We start from the raw sequence: 23,836 nt of genomic DNA, 5'->3' as shown, positions 1-23,836 counted from the left end.
TATTTGTCCTAAATGTTTACAGTCAGAAAAAACTCAGGTGCATGATATTTATAGCCTTGCAGAACCCAGGAAAGATTCATAGTCACCATCATTATCTCCTTTCTCGAAAAATGCCCTTCTTTTTCTACACCACAATCAAGCAAAAGCTGAGCCCTGGCCATGCTTTGCAGCACTAATAGAGCAATTATATAAACTGTTCTTCTTTCAATCAACAATAAACTATTCTTGTTCAACCAACAGACTCTGCAAGACCAAGTGCTCATTACTTTTTTCTTTTTCTACTTTCTCATGTAATTTTATCCCCAGCCAGCCAAGTGCTCTTATTTCTTCATAATTCAAACTACCAGTTCCATATTCAGTTACATGCATTTCCGAAAGTCTTAAAAAGCTAATTAGCAGTTTAAAATAATTTTCTGAAAAAGGAAGGAAGTATTGTTGTGAACACACTACCTTTTAAAAACGTTTTAAACTGTAACAGCTCTTTTTATCCAGTCTGCTTTTAACTAGGGGTTTACATCTCTATAAATGTCCCTCCCAACCTGAACCAGGCTATGGCTCTATGAACCAGTGTATGTATTTCATACTTGCCCAAACCTCTAAGTAGTCCAAAGGAAAAAAAAAAAAAAAAAAAAAACACCAAAAGAAAGAAAAGAAAAAGAAAACCACCCCAGAATTAAAAATGTATCTGGGATCCAAAACTGATTCTTGAGGCTGGTGGGAAGAAGGATGTTCACCTTTTGCATACAGACATATTTACTGCCTTTGGCACACCACGGGGTTTACCGCAGTTCTGTGTAAAAGATTTGCTAACGCATTTTCAATGTGATCTGTATGAGCTACCAGAAACTCTTTAGCTCCTTAGCTTTATTGATCTGGTGGTGGACTTCAGGATTTCCTACACTGCAGTCAGGTTAGCTCAGGCTGAGCACAGGAAGACACTTGATGTATGATATATAAGCAGAACTTTAACTTGCAAAGGGCAACAGTGAAAAGGGTAAGTAATTTTTCTGCTATGAGCATTCAGAATATTAACAGTAAATTCCACCTTCAGTACATACAAATCTCCATTCAGAAATGAAGCCTTCCTCATTTAGCACTATGATGATTAAGTCTAATATTCACTGTTACTGACAAAACAGTTTTAAGATCTGACTAGTGATAAGTGCAAAGGAAAGTATGTCTGTGTGAGAAATGGCAGGAAGATGAAATTAAGATAAAAGGCATAATTCTTAAGAGGCATCAAATCATTCATGGGTAAAGTAGGTCTATTTTTTACGTTCATTTGCATATAAATGTTTTGTGTTAGTGGTAAATGATAAGTAATTTCATGCTGTTAATGCACACCAATGTTTTCTCTGCCAAATAATAATGCTATTTCATTGGCTGCAATCTTCTATCTTTACAAATTCAAATATAGTGTGCAATAAATTCCTGTGCAGCCATAGCAGATTTAACTAACTAGCATGAAAACTCGTACTGAGAACAGTATGCTCTATAAAGCAAAAACTGTTTTGTTTTCTTTTTTAACCAAATTCTATTCAACACAAATGAAGATTCCCTGACAAATTATTTTGCAAATTCACAGGGACATTATAAAGTTCTTTGTTAAAGAAAAACTTTAGAGCATTCAAAAATTATTTGTGAAGCTTTTCAAATATTCTTATAACAACATATCTCCTACTTTAAGATCTCTATGTAAAAAATATTTGCAAGATCAAATTAAACTAATTTAATCTTCATGTAAACAAAATGAACATAATACTTAGGAGAAGTAAAGCAAAACTAAAAAAAATAGAATCTCCATGTGGCATTGCATTTATCAAGGCATTGTGGTAAACTAGATTATTTTCTTAAAGATGGAAGAAGCCATGTTTGGCTGTGCAGTCTTCAGTCTTTGTATTCTCCAGGCAGTATATAGTGTTTTCTAGGAAAAAAATGACACCAAGTAGACATAAAATTTACAGTCTGTGGACATTCAGCAAAATATGGTCATACCCAGTTTTGGTAAATGAAATACCATCCCCTGACAAACAGATGATGGAAAAAGAACTATGTGCATTTATTTGCTTTCTTCACGCCAGTTATGCATAGCAGGAGCTACAAGACCTCCAGATGCACTCCAAACCTGGTGACTGATACAGTGATCTGATGGCATTATCTAAGCAATTTTTTCTTTATTATGCATTTCTCTTCTTGTAAGCATCATCTCCTTTTCTTCTCATTTTACTTTCTGTTGGCATTGTTCATTCACATTCAGTTTTTAAAGCAACCACCAAAGAAACAAGGCTTGTCACGTTTCATGTGTGGATGAAGGTCTGCTACACTGTTGTTTGTTTAATGATTGAATGTGAAGCAGTGTTAGACTAGCTTCACCCTCACACACATACTGAAAAGGATCATGTTGAGGCTAAGCTCTGAATGGCGATTGTTAGAACTGATGAACAACTGTATGTTTTATTACCTGGGAATAGTGGAGAAATATGGCACTAAACTCAGTAGTTTCTTCTGTATCTCTAGAGCTGGACATGTTGTTCCTTAGTTTACCATTTTCAACCAGTTTTGAGATGTCAATTACTTTGGGTGATTTTGTTAGTGTAAATAAAAATGCCCTTCCACATCAAGCAAAAATCTACCTGTTGACACCACCAGTGTGATTGCATGTCCCAATTTAAACAGAAAGAGAAGAACAAGAGACTTGTCTTGCTGGAAATAAAGTAAGTCTGCCAGCATATATCCATCATAGTTTTTTCATCAAGGTTTCTGACCTTGAAAAACATGCAACAAACTCTTAGCAGCAACAAAACACCACCACAGACCTCACTACTCCTTTCTTTTAAGCACAGAGAATATTTCATTTATCTTGCCCTTTCTGACATATGGATTTTATAAAACACAAAGCTGCACCGAGGCATGATAATCTATTGAACATGCTCCCACCTTCACAGTCTGAAGGAGAGAGGGAAGAGACAAACCATGTAAGTTAGGTTGCCTGCCCTCTCCCAGAGCACATTCAGCTCCAATGACGGTATGCAGGATGTACACCCCCACCACTATCAGCAACTGTGACCTGTAACAGCAGTAGCAGCTGGGCAAAAATTTTGTTCCTCCTTCTCTGAAGCACCACAGGAAAAGAAAACCTGTGAATCTCCCACCGGAATGCTTGCTCTGCTGTCAAGAGGATGGCAGGCTGGCAGCCAAGAGAGACTGTACTGAAGATGGATAGCACAGGCCACCATTCGTCCTCTGATCAGCTCACGAACACTGGAGGATCCATTTGTTGCAGGCGCTTATGACAGGAGGCGAATAATGCGAGAGACCATAGCCAGCCACCCACCCACCTTCTGTCAAAAACCCATAAAGAACATCCTTTAAACAGCGTTACCAATCATAACTGGCTTCCAGCTATTACTGTGGCAGTTTGGGTGTTTAGCACAGTTCAAAGAGCCCCCACTTGGGGTGCCTTGCTCTCTTCACACCCGCCAGATATCCTTGCTCAGGCTCTCCACTTTCACCCAGTACAAAAATGTAGCCCCATGAACTATAGGCATGCAACATAAGCAGCTGGTTTGCCATTTGCCATATCAACAGCTGCCAGGGCAGAAACTGCAAGGAGAAGTTTACCCCCAAAAAATACAGGGGGAGAGGGGGGGAAAGGGGCAGGAATAAAGCACATCAGCAATCAATATTGCAGAAGCTTTCCTAAGTGACAGCAACTTTGTGTTGGAAAACTCTCCTCTGTAGAGCAGGAACAGAGAAGAACAGTGGAAAGTGTTCTGTCCCCTCATTTCTCCTCAATGCCAAAAACTGTTTAGGTGGTCACTCGCTAACTCAGAGAGAAAGGGGGGAGAAGCAGAAGCAACAATCCTTTTGGTTTTTTAATAATTACTTTTAAATCAATCAGGGGTTAAGCTTGCAAGGCATAATTAACTTTACTATTCATAGCTCATCTTGCTACCCATCATCTCCAGCATCCAAAGAGATGTTAACTCATTTGGATCATATATTTTGTAACTCATGCTAAGTTCTATCATGGAACCTCTGTCAAACTCCAGTGAAACAGAAAAAAAAAATCAGATCATTAAAAAAAGAAAACCTTGCATAGTGACTATCTGAATTAGCAGTTATCCTACACTGGAGAGTCATAGGCCTAATGCTCTCCTAAACAATACAGCTAATATTAGAGTCAAATCAGAAGAAAAGGCAAGCCCTACCCAGGATAGACATTCACTGATGCAATAAAAAAAGAAAAACCTGTAAGTAAAGGACCAATACAGCCAAAAGGATTGCCTCTGAATTAAATTTTCTAAGAGGTTTATCTGATTGGTGAACAATAAATTCAAATTAAGTCCACTAAAATCAATACAACAATAACATTTCATATCCCCGAGGAGCCATCAGGAGCCAATTGTGAGACTGCAAAAACCTCATCTTAAATTAGAAGCTGCAATCTGAACTCATGCTATTGTGTTTTAGCTATGTGTTTTAGCAATTTTCTTTAAGACAAATTCAGAAAAGCACACAACACTGTATGTGCAACAAAGACCAGGAAGGGAGAGATTTACTGCATGCATTCAAGATGCAGTGTTAGCCTTTGCTACAAATTCCTTATTTTATATTTAACTTAGTTCCATATACTTTTGCCTAAGATAAAGAAGCTACAATGACAAGTTGTGTTTGTTTGTCTGAAGATAATATCTGTAATTACATACCAAGGAAAAAAGAAATTTCAGCTAATAAACAAGGGGTTTTTTTCTGTAAAAGTACTTTATTTTTCAAAGAGCCACAATCTGTTTCTCTGTGTGATTGGGAAAAATGGTCATTGGTGTTCACCCTAACTTATACTTTATCTTTCCCAGTTAACTGAAGTATTTACTTTCTTGTTTTCTTTTGCACTGTCTGATAAAAAAAGTACTTTGTGAATAACTCTCTTTATGTTCCTTTCTATATCAGTAGCATTTTTTTAAGCCTGCAACTTCCTTATTTAAAAAACTAATTGATGAGTTAACTTATTGCACTGAGTCACATCGCAATGTTATCAGAAACAGTATTCTACAGAAGATAATCTGTGGTTAAAATCAAATGTTTTCCTGTATGAAAAAGCCCTTCTCTCCCTTTTTTAAATTTTTTTGGGGGTATGTTTTATTTTTTTCACTCTCTCATTTTCATTACACTTCACATCACCCCAAAAATGCAACAAGAGGGTATTCAGAAAAGCTGCTGCATATAGAGAACCGACAAGCCCTTCTGAAGAGCCTTTCAGCCTACCATCTTTGATTGCCTCTCCCAGGATTCAGCTTTCTTAAAAGCTCCTTCTGAGGCTTGAAAAATAATATGTACTAAAAACCCACAAAACACCACCTTAGGCAGTGAAGTACATCTTAACAGAGCTATTCACAATCCTCTCTACAGTGGAGAATGCAGTGTGCCCAATCTATCACTAATCTTTACACTAGAAGTTCCTAAGAAGGGTGAAGTCAGCACCACACCCCTCACTGAGCAGATAATCCTAGTTATGCACGACATGACCTGACTGAAAAGACCATTACCAAAATCCTTCCGTATGCTCCATCAAAAAATTATATATTATTTACATATAAGATCATGATTTCAGTATTTAATCCTTTCTACTGTGAAATACGAGCAGCTATGGTTCATCAGGCTCAAGAAATCATCTAAAACATAATTTGCATGAAAGGATCAGTGAAGAATGCCATGGTTAACATCAGAACATTTTGTTCGTAAAGAGCAACCAATACTCCATTACTCCACTCACATATATAACTATTTTACATTCCATACCAAACCCAGTCTAGCTTTATTGTGATTTCAGACAAACTTTTACTCTATAAAGACAGATATGCAAGCCCTAAATCTCTGATACCAGTTTATTTAACAAGCATCATTCTATCAATAGACTTTTCCCTTTATCTTGCCCCTGGTTTAAAATGCTAAACTGTTCATACATTATAAATCAGGAGTTTCTTGAGCTGCTTAGATAGCCTTTAGGACTAGCAATTTGAGCACAGAAAGTGTGAATATGCAAACACTGTTCATCCCTCCCCACTTTGCCCCAAGAAGCTTACCAGTGCACAGAGCAAGTCTACTGCTTCCAAGATAAGCTCCTGATGGCCAATCCGTGTGACCCCAAGATCTTCCAGTTCCTGGTGAGTAATTCGCAGTAGCTGGTCACCACTAATCTTCTCTCTCTCAAAGTTCTTTATATATTGCTGCAGGCAATCATCAAGACCTGAAACGAAAGGACAGAAGAAGGGAAGAAAAAAGTTAGCAACATTGTACTGCCATAGGAACTGAAACTGGCCAAAAATTAAGCCAGCAGAGGATTCTTGTCCTATCTTTAAGAGAAGTATATTAACATTAAAAAAACCTTATGTTACCCAGAAACCTTAAGATTTGGAGAGCTATGGCAGCCATGTTTTTTTCACTTGTGGATGATACCAACTGCTCCTGAACCCCGACCAAAGCCCTGAATTCTTGTAGTTTACTGTGCTATGAATGTCAATCTGGCAGCCCCTAATAACAGGTATGTTAGGGATGCCTCCATCACATCTGGAAGGAGACAGGAGAGGGGAGAGGGGTGAGGGGAGAGGGGAGAACAATGGAACACGCAGTCAAACAGAAAGTGGCACCACACCACAGTGTCTCTCCTACTCCAAGGTCACTCACATATTGCTGAGTCAACTGGAAGTTCACAGATCATGCCAGCCGCTAAAACAAGCTGCAAAGAGCACTAAAGAATAGGAAAGGCAGTAACACTACAAATGCAAAAACAGGGACCCAAGTGCAGCAGCAGATCCAGCTCAACATACCACAAAGAGAACCTGTAAGGAGTCACAGTATGCAAACGAGCATGAAAAGCCACTCAAGACCTGGGTGCACTTCTCAGAACAAAGTGATCAGGAAGCAGACACAGGCCCATTGTACCAAATAATATCCTAGAAGGTCATGCAGCACATTTGCTCAGGACACGGCTGAATGCAGGGTTGTAGAGGTCCTGCTTTGGGGGGCATCCATATTCTACCTTTTCAGTTCAATTATGAGTCAACGACATGCGGCTGACCACATGTTTTCACCTGGAGCAAAGAGCACTGCAGAACGTGAGAGAATCCATCACACATCTCTTGCCCATCAATCTTTGCCCAAGAGAGCCAGACAGTACAGGGAAGCTCTGCAGCATGTACACTCATGTACCAAAGGGATAAGTAAGACTCGGATAGTTGGTGGTCCATTTAACATTTCTGTCTGAATACTTTCCAATGGATCAACATGACTTCTACCAAGCAACAGGAACTGACAAAACTCTGAATGCATTAATTTTGCTGATTCCTGAGAGATATAACCTTTCTGACAAATGTCTTCAAAAACCCCTAATAGTGAAAAGACATCTGCTCATTAGACTGGAAGGAAGCAAGAACATTCTTACCTGCTAATCAAAATGTCTGAAAAATCTGAAGATAAGTGGAAGATAGAAGACTGATCTGACTGCTCAGCCCCAGTTATCCTGTAAGAGCCCTGGTATACAACATAAAGCTTCTCTGAAACTGGTTTTGTTGCATTTTTGGTTCTCATTCGTGCCTTTTAGGGTGTAGCCACACGTCAAAAGAGACTCGCATGAGGAACATGCTGCAGGCAGGGATGCCCCAGTACCAGGCCAGCCTGTCGTTCCTGGTGCAGCCCTTGGACAAGAGTCACCCACACTCTGTCCCTGCTACACCAACACAATATTCATAGGGCTTTAACCTCTAGAACTCACACACTGAAACTAAACCATACACAAACATGCTGTAAAAGAAACACTCCAGCCTCAAGATACAGGAGAAAGTCCCCAGTTCCAGCAGACTTCAACCATGTCCTTCCAGAGCCTGTTGCCTGTTTTTCTGCCTCCAAAACAAAGCCACTTAAACGTCTAGGTTAATCAAGCACTTGAAGCTATGCCTTCATTTCATTGCTCTTTCTAATCCGATAGTTGCTCAAGCCATTCTTCAGGAAAGAAATCTTAAAAGGGCAGGAGAGGCCCTCTCCCTTCTGAGCAGCTGCTCAGATCAGCTCAGCTGGTAAGAGCATAGTGCTAATATACACCAAAGTTGGGGGGTTGATCCCTGTACAGACCATTCTCTTAAAAGTTGGACTTAATGATCTTTGTGGGTCCCTTCCAACTCAGAATATTTTGTCATTCTGTGATTGGGTGAAAATTGAGCTGTTGGGGAAGAAGACCAGCCTGGCTGAACAGAGAGCGTTCACTGGAACTCAGGAAAAAAGAGAGTTTACAACCTTTTGCAGAAGGGGCAGGAAACTCAGGAGGACTACAGGGATGTCATGAGGTTATGCAGGGAGAAAATCGGAAAGGCCAAAGCCCAACTAAAAATTAATTTGGCCAGTGCCATAAAAGAAAAAAGAAAGTGTTTCTATAAATATATTAGCAACCAACGGAGAGCCATAGGGAATCTTCAGCCCTTATTGGATGTGGAGGGAAACACAGTGGCAAAGGATGAAGAAACAACTGAAGTACTTCATGACTTCTTTGCCTCAGCCTTGAGTAACAAGACCAGTTGTTCTCCAGGGACCCAGCCCCCTGAGCTAGAAGACGGGGATGGGGAGAAGAATGAAGTGTCCATAATCCAAGGGGAAATGGTCAGTGACCTATTACACTACCTAGACACACACGAGTCTGTGGGGCCGGATGGGATCCATCCAAGGGTACTGAGGGAGATGGTGGAAGTGCTCACTGAGCCACTTTCCATCATATACCGGCAGCCCTGGCTAACTGGAGAGATCCCAGCTGACTGGAGGTCAGCAAATGTGATGTCCATCTCCAAGAAGTGCTGCAAAGAGGAGCTGGGTAACCACAGACCTGTCAGTCTGAACTCGATGCCAGGAAAGTTCATCAAGCAGCTCTTCTTGAGTGCAATCACATGGCAGATACAGGACAACTAGGGGATCAGGCCCAGCCCTCATGGATTTAGAAAAGGCAGGTTCTGCTTTACCAATCCTTCTGTGACAGGGTGACCCCCTTAGTTAATCAGGGAAAAGCTGTGGTATTGTCTACATAGACTTCAGCAGAGCCTCTGACACTGCTTCCCAACAGCATTTTCCTGGGTAAACTGGCTGTTCATGGCTTGGATGGGTGTACTCTTGGCTGGGTATAAAACTGGCTGGATGACTGGGCTCTGGGAGCGGTGGTGAATGGAGTTCATCCAGCTGGTGGCTGGTCACAAGTGATGTTCCCCATGGCTCAGTGTTGAGGCCTTTTTAAAATCTTTATTGATGATCTGGGTGAGGGGCTCAGTGTACTTGTGCTTTACCTAAACTTAAGACCCACATTGGTTACATAGACTGCTGAATAAGAGTAACATTAAAATAATCAACATCATCAGGTATCAAAAAATGAATCACCAGTTAAGGCACTATCAACACAAATCCAGAATAAGACATGACAGATGCACTTAACAAACAGTTACTGACAGATAATTCTACATAAAGGCATTACTCTTCCTCCTCCTGCTACCTAAATATTTTTGTCATTCAGATGTAATCTAGATGGATGAATTTAGTTCCTACAGGGTAAGAAAAAAGTTTAAGACAACAAGAATATTACTGACAATTGTTTGACTCACCAATTTCATAGAAACTACAGCCAGGAAAAAACAAAATAATTTGACCATATACTGGATGACATCTTCAGAATAGCTTGCCACAAATACTTCTCCTTATTCCCTAAACATCCTTTTAAAGTAATTTATTTCTGTCATTTTATTTCTAAATTAAAGAAGAGCTCTTCTTTTTGGAAACAAAACTGTGCACAGATGATGATGATGATGATAATGATGATGATAATAATAAGGCCAACAAAACAGGCCAGCATTCCTCTCCCACACCTTTTACCCCCAGAGCCACAACACAGCCAGACAGCTGCTGCTGCCTTCAAATCATCAGGAGGGGAGCTTCAGGGAACAAGGGTTCCCAGCAGATGATGCCATTAACTTGGGACAGGACAAGATATACCAAAAAACATCAGGTGCCTGGAGAGGAAGCTAAACGAAAATAACTTCTTAAGAGCACTGTCTTTTCCTAATTTCTTGCAAGTCCAACATCCACCCAACCTCAACATAGTTAGCAATTTTTCTAGCTGTCAAGGTCTGCTCTGCTTCTTCCCCCAGATGCCGTCATATGAGAGGATGTCACCCAACCCACATACCACAGGAATTCCAGCAAATAACTCGGCTTGATGCACTACTCCCTGTTCCTGGCCATGGGTGAGATTAAGGTTCTCATGTATCCAGCACTCCTGGGTGCTTTAAGAATTGGCCTCAGTCCAAAAGCCAGGTTCATGATTATGTTCTGGATGCTTAAGGCCCCAGAGTATATCCAAATCAGGTTCTGTGATGTCAGTACACAAGTAATAGTCTTATATTCAACTACTCTGCTCCATACCCAAAGTAACTGCAAGATTTTTTGCGTACATGTAAAGGCACAGGTGTTCTAGTAGTAAGAGAGGCTAAGTATGACACTAGTCCTCTTAAACTGTATGATGACAGTCCTCTTCCTTTTAAACCTACTTTTTAAAGGAAACTATATACTATAACCTTTTTTTTTTCCCCTTGAAAGATTGCTGGTCTTGAGTTCCAGAAAAAACACAGACCTCCAATGATGCTAACTAGTCAAGAAGGACTCCCCTGCCCCACATGCTATCAACCATGGAGTCTGGCAATGCTGTCCAGATCCTACTATATACTCATTACCTGGCTCGTTTGATTCTCGCCTACAAGAGCATTTAAGATGTTAATACACTGCCCATCTTTGTTAGCTGGTGTGTAAACCTGAGATGTTATGTACACAAAAGGACCATTCTGTGCATTGACAGAAAAGGAACAACTCTGTTAAGTCTAAAGCAAGCTCTACCTCACCTGTGGGATTAAACACATAAAACCAGCAAAAAAGTAAAAAAGCTCCTCCAAAACAAACTGTGCATGTTTTAATGCTTTAAGCATTAAAAAAAACCCAAAACTTCTCTAGAAAAGTTTATCTTGCAAGTAGAACATACCAGAGCTGAGTTTTTTTTCCCTTACTCTCTCATTGAGTTCTACCTTGTATGGGCCTACTCAGAGTTCATCAAATCATTAACAATTTTTACTGGTTCACAGATGCAAATCAGACAGATTTCTACAAAATTCCTTTTATTACAAGAGCATCACAGAAACTGATCAAGAAATGTTTAATTTCATTTTTTTATTCACAAGATTTTCTGGAATAAGCAGGACCCTCCAGAGAAATCTTCCATGCTCACAGTCTCCTAACTAATAACTTCATGATCATTCTGAAGTATTGTCTTATTTTGATGTGTGTTAACAGGTCATCTTTTGAAACAAGCTAACTAACAAACTGCCCTGTAATACAGTGCCACAACACGTTATGCACATCTGTGGTAATTCAAACTCAAATGAGCCTCTCCATTAAATATATTTGGAGGTTCTGATCTCAGTCTGCTCCTCCTCTGCAAGCAGTTCAGTCTCTTCTCCCACCTCTAAGAGACTAAAAAACATTAAGTAGGCTTTTTCTATGGCTAGATCTGAATTAAAAATCAGCTGCTCAGACACAGTTCTAAAGATACAGTTCTAAAAACAGAGGCAACTAGATAGAATATTCTTCCCCAAATCAGCAGTAAAAGAACTTTTCTTCAAGGTTGGAAAACAACAGTGGAAATAACAGACTTTCTGTCCTTATCAGCCACCTTTTCAGTTAGGGTTAAGGAAAAGATGATGAACATTACAGGTTTAACTATCATACATGAAACTTTGACAATGAAGTATATATTTCTACTCCCCTGGTATATCAGAGTGAGGATGCAAACTGACAACTTCCCTGAGCAAGTCCTTGTTCTGTAAACACAGCACTTACTGAAAAGCGGTAACATACAAACAATACACGGAATAGTTTTGCATGGGAGGGAAAGGCACACAGCTTAACTAAAAAAAAAAACCAAAACAAAACAACAACAACAACAAAAAACCAAAATGACAGGCTTTTGTTTTTTCTTTAAATATAAGGCAAGCAAATTTATCTTTAAATCTGAACAGAAAGAGTACCTGAACTCCATCAGATTTTATACCTTAACAAATACAAATTCAAGCAATGGACTATAGCACAGAATTTACCAAGCCATGAAAAAGAAAAGTAAGCTAGAATGTAATATAAACTGGGTGTGCATATATGCAGCACTATCCAATGCCTTTTCATATTGCAAAACACTATTTGCAAAATTTTTACCTAAACTAGCATGATGGAAATGACCTCTCAAAAGTTACAGCTGTTTTATCCCTGCTCACCATTAAATATGCATTAAATTTAAGCCAACTATTCCTAAGGACTGACCACCTTTGAAACTGTTCATCAGTCTACATATGTTTCAAACTTGAATATTCAGCTAAGTTCCTGGTAAGTTAAAACATTTTGCTATGACATATGCATTTGCACCTGGGCTTTACTAATCCAGAGCTGATAGGCTACTAGTCTATTCATTTTAACTGTACAAAAATACAAGCTTTAGTTATGGCAAAGAGCAAGGCAACCAAGCAGTAAACTACCCCCTCTCTTCCACCTCCACCAGAGAGCTGCTCCTGGGCACAGACACTGCTGGCAGGTCACAGCAGGCAATTATCCCCACTCACGTTTTCTCCTCAGAACCACAGCATGAGAGGCAAGACTAGGAAAGGCCAGTTTCCCCCACAATCTGCACATGGGAGATGGGCATTTGGAAACTCTCCATGTCCCTCAATCTTAATGTCACCATAGAAACCAGGGGTTAGCCAAGCCAGCTGCTTCCCCACCTGAGAGGCAAAGACAATTTTCTTCTGCCCACGGAAGTGATGCTCACGTAAGGGATGCTCACTGCTTCAGGGACTTCAGCACCTCCTGGGCTTCATATGTGACAAACAGATGTCACAGTTATTAGTGCCAGAAGACGGTGCAAAGAACAGAATGTTTTAAGTGCAGTGGATGGCAAATGCCTACTGTGAACAGGATGGCTGCAAAAAAGTAATGCCCCATCCCAGAGGAGCACAGTAGGAAGAATGTTCAATGAACCACCAGAAGCAGCTTTCAGTGCAAATTGAAAAAACATTATGACATATTTGAAACTGGAAAAAAACCCCCAACACATTAATTGCAGGCAGATTAAGGAATAGGTATTGGATTAATGAAAAAAAGAATGTCTGGATTACAGCAGTATTTGCAAAAGAGCTGGACAATCACTTTGTGCACTGCTTACCTTAATTTCAGGTGAGAGCCCTCTAACTGCAAAACATATCTGTCCTTTACTCTATAGAATTATTCTGTCTCTCACTGCCTTCTCCCCCTCTCTCTGACTATAGCAGAGTAAAAGAAAATTCCAAAAGCATTAAAGAAAAACATTAAAAATTACCAAGAATATCCAAATAATTATTCCTTCAAGCATAACATGCATATTCATAGAATATAGTAGAAGATTACATGTTTTCTATGTGCAGTTTAGTTTAGATGTATTTTTTACTAGGAACCTTCAAATGTTCAGTCAAAACATTAGCTGAAAGCTACTGCTAACTAAAAACTATTATTTTAGATACTGAAAGAGAAACACAATTAAAAAACCCACTTTATATCCACTGGGTATATACTACTACATCCAGAAGTGTTAAGTTTGTAAAATGAAAAACTCAAAAGAGAGAAGATGTGAACATGAGAAGCAGCAACATAATCCAAATTCAGCCTCTCTCAAAGGTCCTACAAATATCAAGACCCTGGCAATGAGATCAGAGGTCCTGTGTACAGCCGTGAGGTAAATAAGGAAGCACCAGGCTCATGAAGAGATACACAAAATAAGGAATTGAAATAGAAGTATATTTTAGACCTCGACTTATTCTTTTTAAGGTCCTTCCCAGGAGAAGGACCTGTGATTGGTCAAAGAAAAAGCCACAAGCAAACAAGGAGATAGCATCGCACTAGGCAAGAACCTGGGAGTCAAAGAGTGGTATTTGTGATAGCAATGGATCAAAACAGAAGTCTGAGATCAAAGACGTACTGTCTCAAGTCACTATGAATTCTGCAATTAAATCCTGCTCAAGGAATCCAACTCTGAAGGATTTGCCATTTCTGTACCTACAGATACACTCTCTTTTTGAGATTGCAAACTTTTATGAGACCTGGATATATTAATTGTATGGCCATGCTGGCAGTACACAGCAATTCTGTTCATCAGAAAATTGCAGAAACGTCAAGACTCTGTGGATCATACATGGCTCATCAAGAGCTCTACTTTACAAAGAATTTCACACTGACCAAGTATTAAAAGTGTTTTATTGAAAAAAGAAAATTAAAGAAGGAGACAGAGAAACCAAAAACATACATGTAGACTAATTACAAGCATGACTTAAAAATACACAAGAACAAACTGGGTGCTGTGTTCAATAGGGCTTATTTTAATAAAATAAGTTAGACTACTTATAATCAGAGCTTATTATGACAAGATAGACATGTTAATTACAAGAACAATATCCAGTGTTCTGTTTAGCTGTTGATAAATGTAATCATTCGTATTTCTCTGTGTACTTTTTGCTTCCATTATGCCCATCTGTATAGCAAAGCCAAATCTTTACACAAGCACATACTAGTTTCGCAAAGTATTTAAAATCTTAAAACATGGATAACAGTGTTATGCAGTGCTCTGCAACAACCAGTGTCGAGCTTTATTTCTATGAAATTCAAGGATTAGTATCCCTGATTATCAATATTGTTCTCAATGTAAGGGGTTATAATTATTGTTATATTTAGGACTTTCATTATTGGATTACAACGAACACATTGTTCAACTACAGCTGTGGCCTCTGCACATGAGAAATGCTGAAGTGTGCTGAAAAGTTTGTGCAGCTGATAATGGCAGCAGAAATCTCTTTGACAGTGGAAGGGAGAGGAGCCAAACAATCCACAGCATCATTAAATATCAGGAATCCCTCAAGTGGAGCAAAATTAAAGTAACACATTCACTTACTCCTGATAAACACAACATCCAGCTTTAGGGGCCTAGGACAGCCCCAGTGGGGATGGGATGAGAAAGTCTGCATTCACTTTCATAGTAAAATGTATAAAATGACAGATTTTTAAATTCAGGGTTAGAAGTTCAGCCCAATAGGAGAGGCATCTTGAGACAAACTGGAAATATCTGAACCAAACCCAGAAGTTCTCCAAAAAGTTGTGCAAGCATTATAAAGATTGTAAGACTATAAACACTGAACTAAATACTCCCCTAAAATTTCAAAGAGGAAATGCCATTATTGCCTTGATTTTTTTCCTACTTAAGTCTATTCCCTTATGATTTTTGAAACAGCTTTGATGACAGGAATGTACAACCAAAGCTTTGCAAAAAGCAAGAGGCAAAAGTGACATTGACACTTTATGTGTAATAATATATTTTTATGATCCAGGCTTATGATTTTTAAGAATCCAGCCAGTCTAGTCTCATTCAGGGTCCCATAATACTAGAGACTGAACAAAGTAACACACAAGGAGACATGGCCCTGACCCAAGAAGCTCAATAAACTTCTCTTTTCCCAAGAAATTCACGCAGGCTAGCTAATAAAGGCAAATCCCTCAACAGCTACTTTTACTTCTACTCTGTTTCACTTTGCAGTTTTCATACTCTCACAATCATTCCCCTCATTCTTCACATGAAGTTTGCAAAGTACCTCAGGAAAGGGAAATCTCCTTGGGTCCAAACAATGTTTAACTTCTTTCTCAAAGTACCATGTTCCTGCTCCAATTATCACAAGTAAACTAGAATACATTGCAACTACCTTAGCATATAGGCATTTTTCAACCACCATTATAAAATTAGGGATCCAAATACCATTAATGAACATCTATTTGATTTGTGTTTCATTAAATGTTAAAATTTCAAATGCTACCATTTTTCTCCTCTAAAATGATTCTTTGTAAAAGAGCTGTCTGTATCACTACCACTGTAGGGATGTGATGCTTCCTAAAAATTTGCTACTATGCATCGAACTATAAGGAGTAACTTTATTACTAATTGGATCCCCATACAATACAAAGCAACATATGAATGAGCACAGCAAAAAGCTTTTCTCAGCAGTGTCCTTCTGACTTCAAAGTTTCGGGAGGTTTACCTTTGTACTGGACCAAGGCAACTTTACAAGATTACAACACAGCTTATCCCCAAACATACAATATTCTGGTACCAGCACACAAAGAGTCTACACCACTGGTTTACACAGGAGAAACAACTGCCCATCTCGTAACAGCATGTGGCTTTATCACTTCTCCAACACATCTCTCTAGCAAGCACTGAGCACTAATGATATTAATGAAGTGAGTACCACTAAGGCTCAAGCACACCACCATGATAACAGCGTCAGAACTGGAAAGGACAAAAGCAAACCAGCCCTCCATCTGTCCCAGCCCTGGGCTACAGCTGCACATCTCTGAGCACAACTGCACTAATGTGCAGCACCTGCCCCCAAACAATTTTGCACCACATAACAACAAACTATCAAATTCCCCAATATTACTGTAAGCATTGAAATGCAACCACCATATTCCCTAGGGATGGAAGGCTTTGTCTAAATAGGTGTGGTATTGGCTTTGTCAACAGTTTAGAAGGGGCTAAGTCTGAAACATTCCCTCAGGACTTAAGATATGAAAGTCTTAATTTTCCATAGCTTTTCAGTGTCTCCCATGATTACTTGCAGCTGTGCTTCACACCATAAAACTACAGAAAGTGCAAAGCCATCACATGTGCAAGCACACAGCAGGCAGGACAGGAGGGGAAGTTTCTTCAAACTCTGAGTGAACTCCCTCCCATTCATTTTCCCTCTTGCAACGCCCATGCAATTCCCAGGCTTGAAGCTCTTTAGAATGAGTTCGCACAACTCAGCCCAGTGTGAGACTTGGGATAGTTTTAGAGTTGTGGGCAGAAAAAGCTGTGCATCCCCCTGCACATGACAAAGAAACATCTGTAACTTAAAACCACTGGTCAAATACTTCAATATGTGTAGGAGTGTCTTGAAGAAGAAAGGGAAAACTATACTTCTAATATTCATCACTTCACATATGATGCCTAAGTAACCATCCCACACCTTTGCAAAATATAAATGAATCATATATTAAAGGGAAAAAAACCCTATAATGTTAGACTGTCAGAAGATGTTTATGTAAGCCAAGCACACCCCTGACACCAGTCAAGTAAGTAAATAAGTACTGGTCGTCCTTTCAAATGCCTTCCCATATTTGCATTTTTACAGCATGTTCTGGAGCAGCCACATTAAACACACTGTTGTTACACGAAGGGCCCTCCTCTTCTTCCTCCCTCACATGGACTAATATATGCTATTATGCAAAATTGTCAAATAACCCCTCCACACTCTTTATTAGAGTTTTTCATGATGAAAACCAGCTTTGCTGCCAAGAATTTATTATGCCAGAAGGCATCCTTTTGGCACAAGCTGGAACACTGTGTCCCCGAAAAAATAATACAACAGTTGTTAAAGCTTTGCTTTACCTCTGTACTTTACACTGTCTCCCACCCACTGGAGAAATCTGCTAATGGTTCAAATAAGGCTTCAAGATTTAATTGGTGACGTCCTCACTGAGGGTCTGTGGTTTTGATAAAGCCCAGCAGCATAGTTAAAAGCAAGGCAATTCATTTTGCAACGGGAGCAATTCTGTAGTTTTGCTACACTTACATTGAACCTCTCTCTGGAGCAACAGGGGACCAAGATGCTAGGCTTGGTTGGGAGTGCTTATACAATGACTTCATCCATGCTTCAAATTACTCTTCCTCTCCTTACATTTGATTTTCCTTCTACAACCAGCAAAACTATCCAGCGTTCTTGGCTCTATCTGCCTCCTCTAAGGAAGGATTTCAGAACTAGGAGAGAACCCTAATGACACCAACCATAATTGGACAGAATATGTTCAAATTACTTTACAAACATTCCTGTAAATACAGCTTTATTACATTCTGATATGCACAGATCCAGACTATGTTAAGAAGTAAAAACATTTTGTGTTTAAGCTTCTTGGCTAACGCAATCTGCTTCAAACAATATCCAAAGCAGAGAGCTTTACATAAGAGAACATGCAAGGATAACTTTACATGCCTGCTCTTCCCCACTCTTCCTCTCACTCACTAAAAGTGAAGAATACATTCCATCATGTAAAATCTACAACATGGTCTGCAAGCTTGTAAAGTGGAAGTGCAAACAACTGGATCATGGCAAAATATATCTGCTGGGTTTTTATTTTCTTTAGCAATATACTTTTCAAAATAATGTTTTGCCTAAGTTGTAAATACATAAAAATAAATTTAAAAAAAAATCTGTTGCAGTGACAAGCTAAACTTTAGTTAGTCTCATTTTGCATAATCACTTGCTTGTACAATTTATCCATATGAGCAAAAAGCAGTAACTAGGAATTAGACCCTTCAAAGACTGAATTAATCTACAGCGACATATGAGTCTCTTTCAAGTCTTGTCAATGTTATATCCCCAGGAAAGAGAAATGAACATTCACATAGAAAGTAATGTGTGAGCACACAAAAATAATAACAATTTATTTTTAACTATTAACTGCATAGCACTAAATGAATGGTATGAAACCCATCCCTAAACTTCTTTCCCGAAGACAAGATTAGGTACTTCATTGAATATTAATATTACACACTAAATACATTTGTGCAAAATGCTGCCATTTAGTGTTACTAACATTTCATAATGCACATATATACACAGGCATTTACTTCACCAATTCAGAGGCCTAATGCTGGAAAATCCAAAGAATAACCTGAAATCCCCACACTTTTCACTCTTGCAGCCAACACCAACAATAGTCTGTGGGGAGGTGCAAGATGCACGCCACACAGCCTCCCAAGCAATTCATGTAGAAAGAGGTCAGGAACATCACAGGCAACATTCTACCACTGAGAGCTCTACTTGTACAGAGCCCTCCAGAAGGCAGCACAAGGTACAGCGATGTTCTCCTGCATTTCCCTTAGCTGTACTGACAAACAGCCTTGCCCCAAGGCATGTGGAAGGCATGGCAAACAACCAAACCTAGGGTTCAACTGCAGCTCTAGTTTATTGATGCCACAGCTTATCAGATAAAAGGAAAAAAAAAAAAAAAAAAAGGTGAAATTTTACCACTGACATAATTTTGAGGTTGGGCTTTCTTTCTGTGATCTTCATCCTTTATTCTACAACAACCCTGGCTGGTAGAACAAAATACTTGCATCAGTCAGCATGGGATAAAGTGCACCGATTATGGATATTCCTGCCCATTTCCACAAGACATCAGCAGGAGATTTATTTTAAGTGCTGTTTAGCATTTCCCATGCTAGGTGGATATAGCCAACTGTAGTATACTTCCTAGTCTTGCTCCATTGTCTCCTACACATTTAAGCATTATTTGTATTGAAAAGCAAGAAGAGATCAGAATAAAAATCCTGGGTATTTCATTAGCAGCTCATCCATACCTTATCAAAAGCCACAAAAATAAAAAAATCAAAAAAAAGACAAAAACAAAAAAGGTGAAAGAAAATACCTTAATTTTCACTCTGCTGAGTTTAACAGGACTTGTTATATGTATTAATTTTTCTACTCTATGAGACATTCCTTTTTCCATATTTATTCTTTAAAACATACCTGAAACAAAAGGTTGGACAGACATAATTGGATAATTTCAAGTACTTGTAAAACCTGAATGAATTAATAATTACTATTCTGATACTAGTTCTGGCTGACTTCGCATGCCTTCCTCCTTGTTGCTAATGACTGAAAGAAATGACTGTCCCTGTTACCTACCACAAATTCTTTTGGGCTCACTAAAAAATAACATTCTGAGTAAGACTTAAGAATGGGGTTTTTTGAAAAACAGAGGATATTTTTATTTCCAAGTATGAAGCACATAGTTTGTGTTTCTCTAAGGTATGAGACACAAAATTTCACCACGATTTCCAAATCCCAACCATGTATCTATCAGCTGTATTCTGATCTTGCACTGCATCAAATGCATCCCAGTGATTGTGTTTTACTTCATCCCCCCATTAAGAAACAGTAATACCTTAAAACTTCTCATTCTTTTAGAATGTCTTTCCTAACCTGAACTATTTCAGAAATAACAGGGCCTTTATAATACAGCATGCATGAAGTTAAGCTCTGGCAGAGAGGAAATGACAATTCTAATGCCTATATAGATATGGTGCAATTCTCATGAGAGATTCTGCTCTGATGAAGTTCCCTTCAGAGCTGGTTCTCTGCCTAACAGCCAGTTTCAAAACGGTAATAGATAGACAAGTAGAAAATTGAAAGAATATCTGAAGTTTTATATTAATAGCTTACTATCAAACTTTCAACAAATCATTGGTATAGTTCTGAAAAGAAAAATATAGCTCTGAAAAGAAAAACATGCAGATTTTTGGGACAGTCCTTTTTAACAAGTAAATGACCCCCTAATTTTAGGGTGAAAACTATGGGCAGAAGGAGACTCTGGAGACTTTTGACTGGAGAGGTTTTGTAATGCACTGCTCCATCACCTCAGGCAGCCTCTCCTGCGGCCACTTAATAGGACTCACCCCTGCCTTCTAGCCAGTTGTCCTGTTTTCAGCGGAAACTACAGCATTTTCATCTGCAGCCCACTGCCACAAAACAAGTACTATGGCTTCTGCACAGCAACAAGAAACTAGTTGGCAACACCAGAGCACCAGTGACGCAATCCTTAATAAATAAAAAAATATAACACTCCTTTAAACATCCTGCCACTATATTGTGCCCATAAGACTGTGGCGCACTCGCAGTTGCCATCAGAAAAGAAAATCTTAACCACACACAAGATTTTTGCAAGAATCCTAAGCGCCATCTTCAGCAGATAGGTACAGAGATCCTGTTAGGATTCTTGTTTGGAGAACCCATCTTACCACCAAGCTAGAGGCTGCATAAAGACCAGGTAAGCTCTACCTATATCAGCATCACTCTAATTTATTCCTTTCCCAGCACCATCACCAGCAAAAATTCTCAGCACATCTGTTACTCTCCCAGCCCAACCTCTCCTCTTTATCTCCTCCCTGTAATCTCTGCACCTAAATAGGAATGGGAAAAACATTTTATCCAAGCATCCATTTTTCTTCCTTCTCTCTCCCTGCATAGCTCCAAGGTCAGCATCTCCTGCAGCATGCAACTTTCTTAAGTGGCAGGAGCTGTACACCAGACTGACAAGAGCCTCAAAGATTTAGTTGCTGCATGAGAGCTGCTGCTGACACTAGCAAAGCCACCCAGAAGGAGCCAGTTACCAATTTCACCTCACTGATGTTACTTGGAAAATCTGTGACTAGCAATAGAGGTATCAAAGACATCTTCTGAATTCCAAGCTGGCAATGCTGTGGTGCGCCAGAACCAGAAAGAAAATGGTGTATGTTCTACATAAAAATTCAAACTGCGAGCAGCCTGTAGGGACCCTCCCTCCTTGTCAGGAGAACTGCACCTCCACCATTTGCAGACAGAATTATATAAGCCAGTCTTTGGCAAGCAGAGCAGTGCTTTGACCTCCAAGCATTCAACAGGAGATGCTGTTAATGAAATAATTTTAACCCACATTGTTCAGGTAGGGGGCAATTCACTAACATGTCTGACAAAGTCTGAGCATCACATTACTGCTGGGACCATCTTCTCTGACACAAGTTGACACTTCACTCATATGTTAAGCTCTGAAGCATCTGTTCCATAATAAACTGTTATATGCTTGCCAAGAACCTAAGCACTGTGTTTTTGGATGAGTATTACTAAGTTGCAAGCCATAATTTAATACTCATCTGACATTGATGGTGACCCAACATTTAATGGAGCTTAATGCTCTTCTGATGCCACTGATTAAATTATTGCTCAGTAGTCCAGTTTCATAATCTACAATTTGCAAGGAAGTAAGACAGATATGCAGGCACTGTCTCCTCTCACATCAGTGAAGCAGTTTACTGGCAGGGAAAGGTTCCCTAATTGAAGTTAAAGGTAAGTACACTATAGTGCATCATTTGTCAGTATAGAACTCTGTTCACAAGCTTTAAGCCAATTATATGATTATGAACAAGCGAAGCATGAAGCATTCCCAAGCACAAGAGGAAAATACGGGTAAAAGCCTTCACCCAGCATGTGCAATGACTTCATAACGTCCTGAGCACTGTCCAGGAAACTCATTCCTCTGGCCAACAGGAGTTTCTATTCATTTTCTCCCCACTAGGTTGTTTAACAGTTTGGTCACCGCTTAGGCACAGCTGTGCAAACAATATTTCAGTGTTTGGCCTGATGCTATTGGATTCCATCCCAAAATGTCTCTCCTCTTCTTTCTGTGCACAGGATGAGGAAGGCTAGTTTGGACACGGAGGATTAGAGGCTTTCACAGCCCAACTTAAATCATTAGATCCTACAATTTTTCAGTTTTGAAATCATTTTACCAAGTAAATTAGCAAGCTTAAACGTATATCTAAGCTGGTAGCAATTGTACTTTCTAAATTGTCTCAAAGTCTATTTCCATCTTGAGGAAAAAAAACACTCTGTGAATACCTAAACATTTTAAAACAATTAAAAGCAATTAAACAAAAGCAATGTTTTTAAAATGCCTTGGATGAGAACAAATAGAGTTTACAAGGGTACAAGCATAAAAAACAACAAATGCTTTTTTAGCTTCCCAGAAAGTAAACCTTTCATCCCAGATAAAACAGAGGTCCTCTGCCAGTACACAAGTAGTTTTACAGGACTATTCATTATTACATTATTTTCACAGCTACTGGCAACCCAGAAACATACCACCCTCAATAAGGTAACTACTTTAAAGTAAAGGAACAACTAAGTGCAAATTGAATGCTAGATGCTAGCACAAATACAGTATTAAAGCTGCAGAAATAAAAAAGTCAAAATCAGAAAATCCCCAGAGTAAGCTTTTCAAAGTGTATGTACCACAGCTACATTGCAGTTCTCAAATATAGGCCTCATTTCTGAGACCATCCATGATTTTAACTTCAAGACTGTGAATACTCCTACTGAAACTAAAGCAGATCGCACTAACGTTTTACATAAGTGTGAGCTTGCATATCTTCTTAGGTGGTGCAGCTTTAATTCTAGCAGAAAGTTGTGGAGCTAATCATGTCCTAATAATTGAATTGATATTACTGAAGTAATATATATATCAGACTAAGTATGTCCTTTACAGTCTCAGAAAATTATGTCATTACCTTGAAATACTTTGAAAATATCAAAAGCGTCTCCATTTGGAGATATTTTTTTAAAAGGTTTCCCATTAAATACATATTACTAGACAGTGTTAATTTTTAGAATACATTCCAAAATTAATTCTGATACATTTTTATATAACCACAAGGCCTATTGACTTCTTCCTTCATTTTAGCTTTAATACTGGCAAAATAATTCTAACTTTTAATGAATTTGGTCTTCAAGAATTTTCCATGCTATAGAATGGAAAAATAGAATGCATTAGAATAGATGCTAGAATAGAATACATATAGAATGTATTAGAAAACAAAATCTGCAAGTGTTTTGAACATTAGCAGCTGATAATCAAATTTCAAAGATTTAATCTCTTCAGAGAATCTCAAATCTTACCATACTGTCTACAGGAAGAAGCTCTCCTGCCCAAAGCTGTACTGAAATCTCAAGAATCAGGGTCCCAGATGTCTCCTTGTGAGGTGCTTGTAACATCTTATGGTTTCTGACACCTTCAGATGCTTTGCCAAGGATAAATGTATTTTTAGGATTCTACAAGCTGTGCAGTA

General features: G+C 39.0%; 1 protein-coding gene across 9 annotated transcripts in view; it reads right to left on the bottom strand.

Annotated features, from left to right (window-relative positions):
* Positions 1–23,836, bottom strand: part of CNKSR2 (connector enhancer of kinase suppressor of Ras 2) — a 209,142-nt gene that overhangs the window by 166,518 nt on the left and 18,788 nt on the right. For all 9 annotated transcript variants that reach the window (XM_048287674.1, XM_048287690.1, XM_048287658.1 and 6 more), the window contains exon 2: positions 6,084–6,247. In XM_048287674.1, coding sequence (XP_048143631.1) covers positions 6,084–6,247 — 164 coding nt within the window. The remainder of the gene's footprint in view (positions 1–6,083; positions 6,248–23,836) is intronic.

This window comes from Corvus hawaiiensis, chromosome 2, assembly GCF_020740725.1.
Source record: "Corvus hawaiiensis isolate bCorHaw1 chromosome 2, bCorHaw1.pri.cur, whole genome shotgun sequence".
NCBI classification, from domain to species: Eukaryota; Metazoa; Chordata; class Aves; order Passeriformes; family Corvidae; genus Corvus; species Corvus hawaiiensis.
Note: the sequence above shows the minus strand (reverse complement) of the source record. Positions and strands in the feature narration are given on the sequence as shown.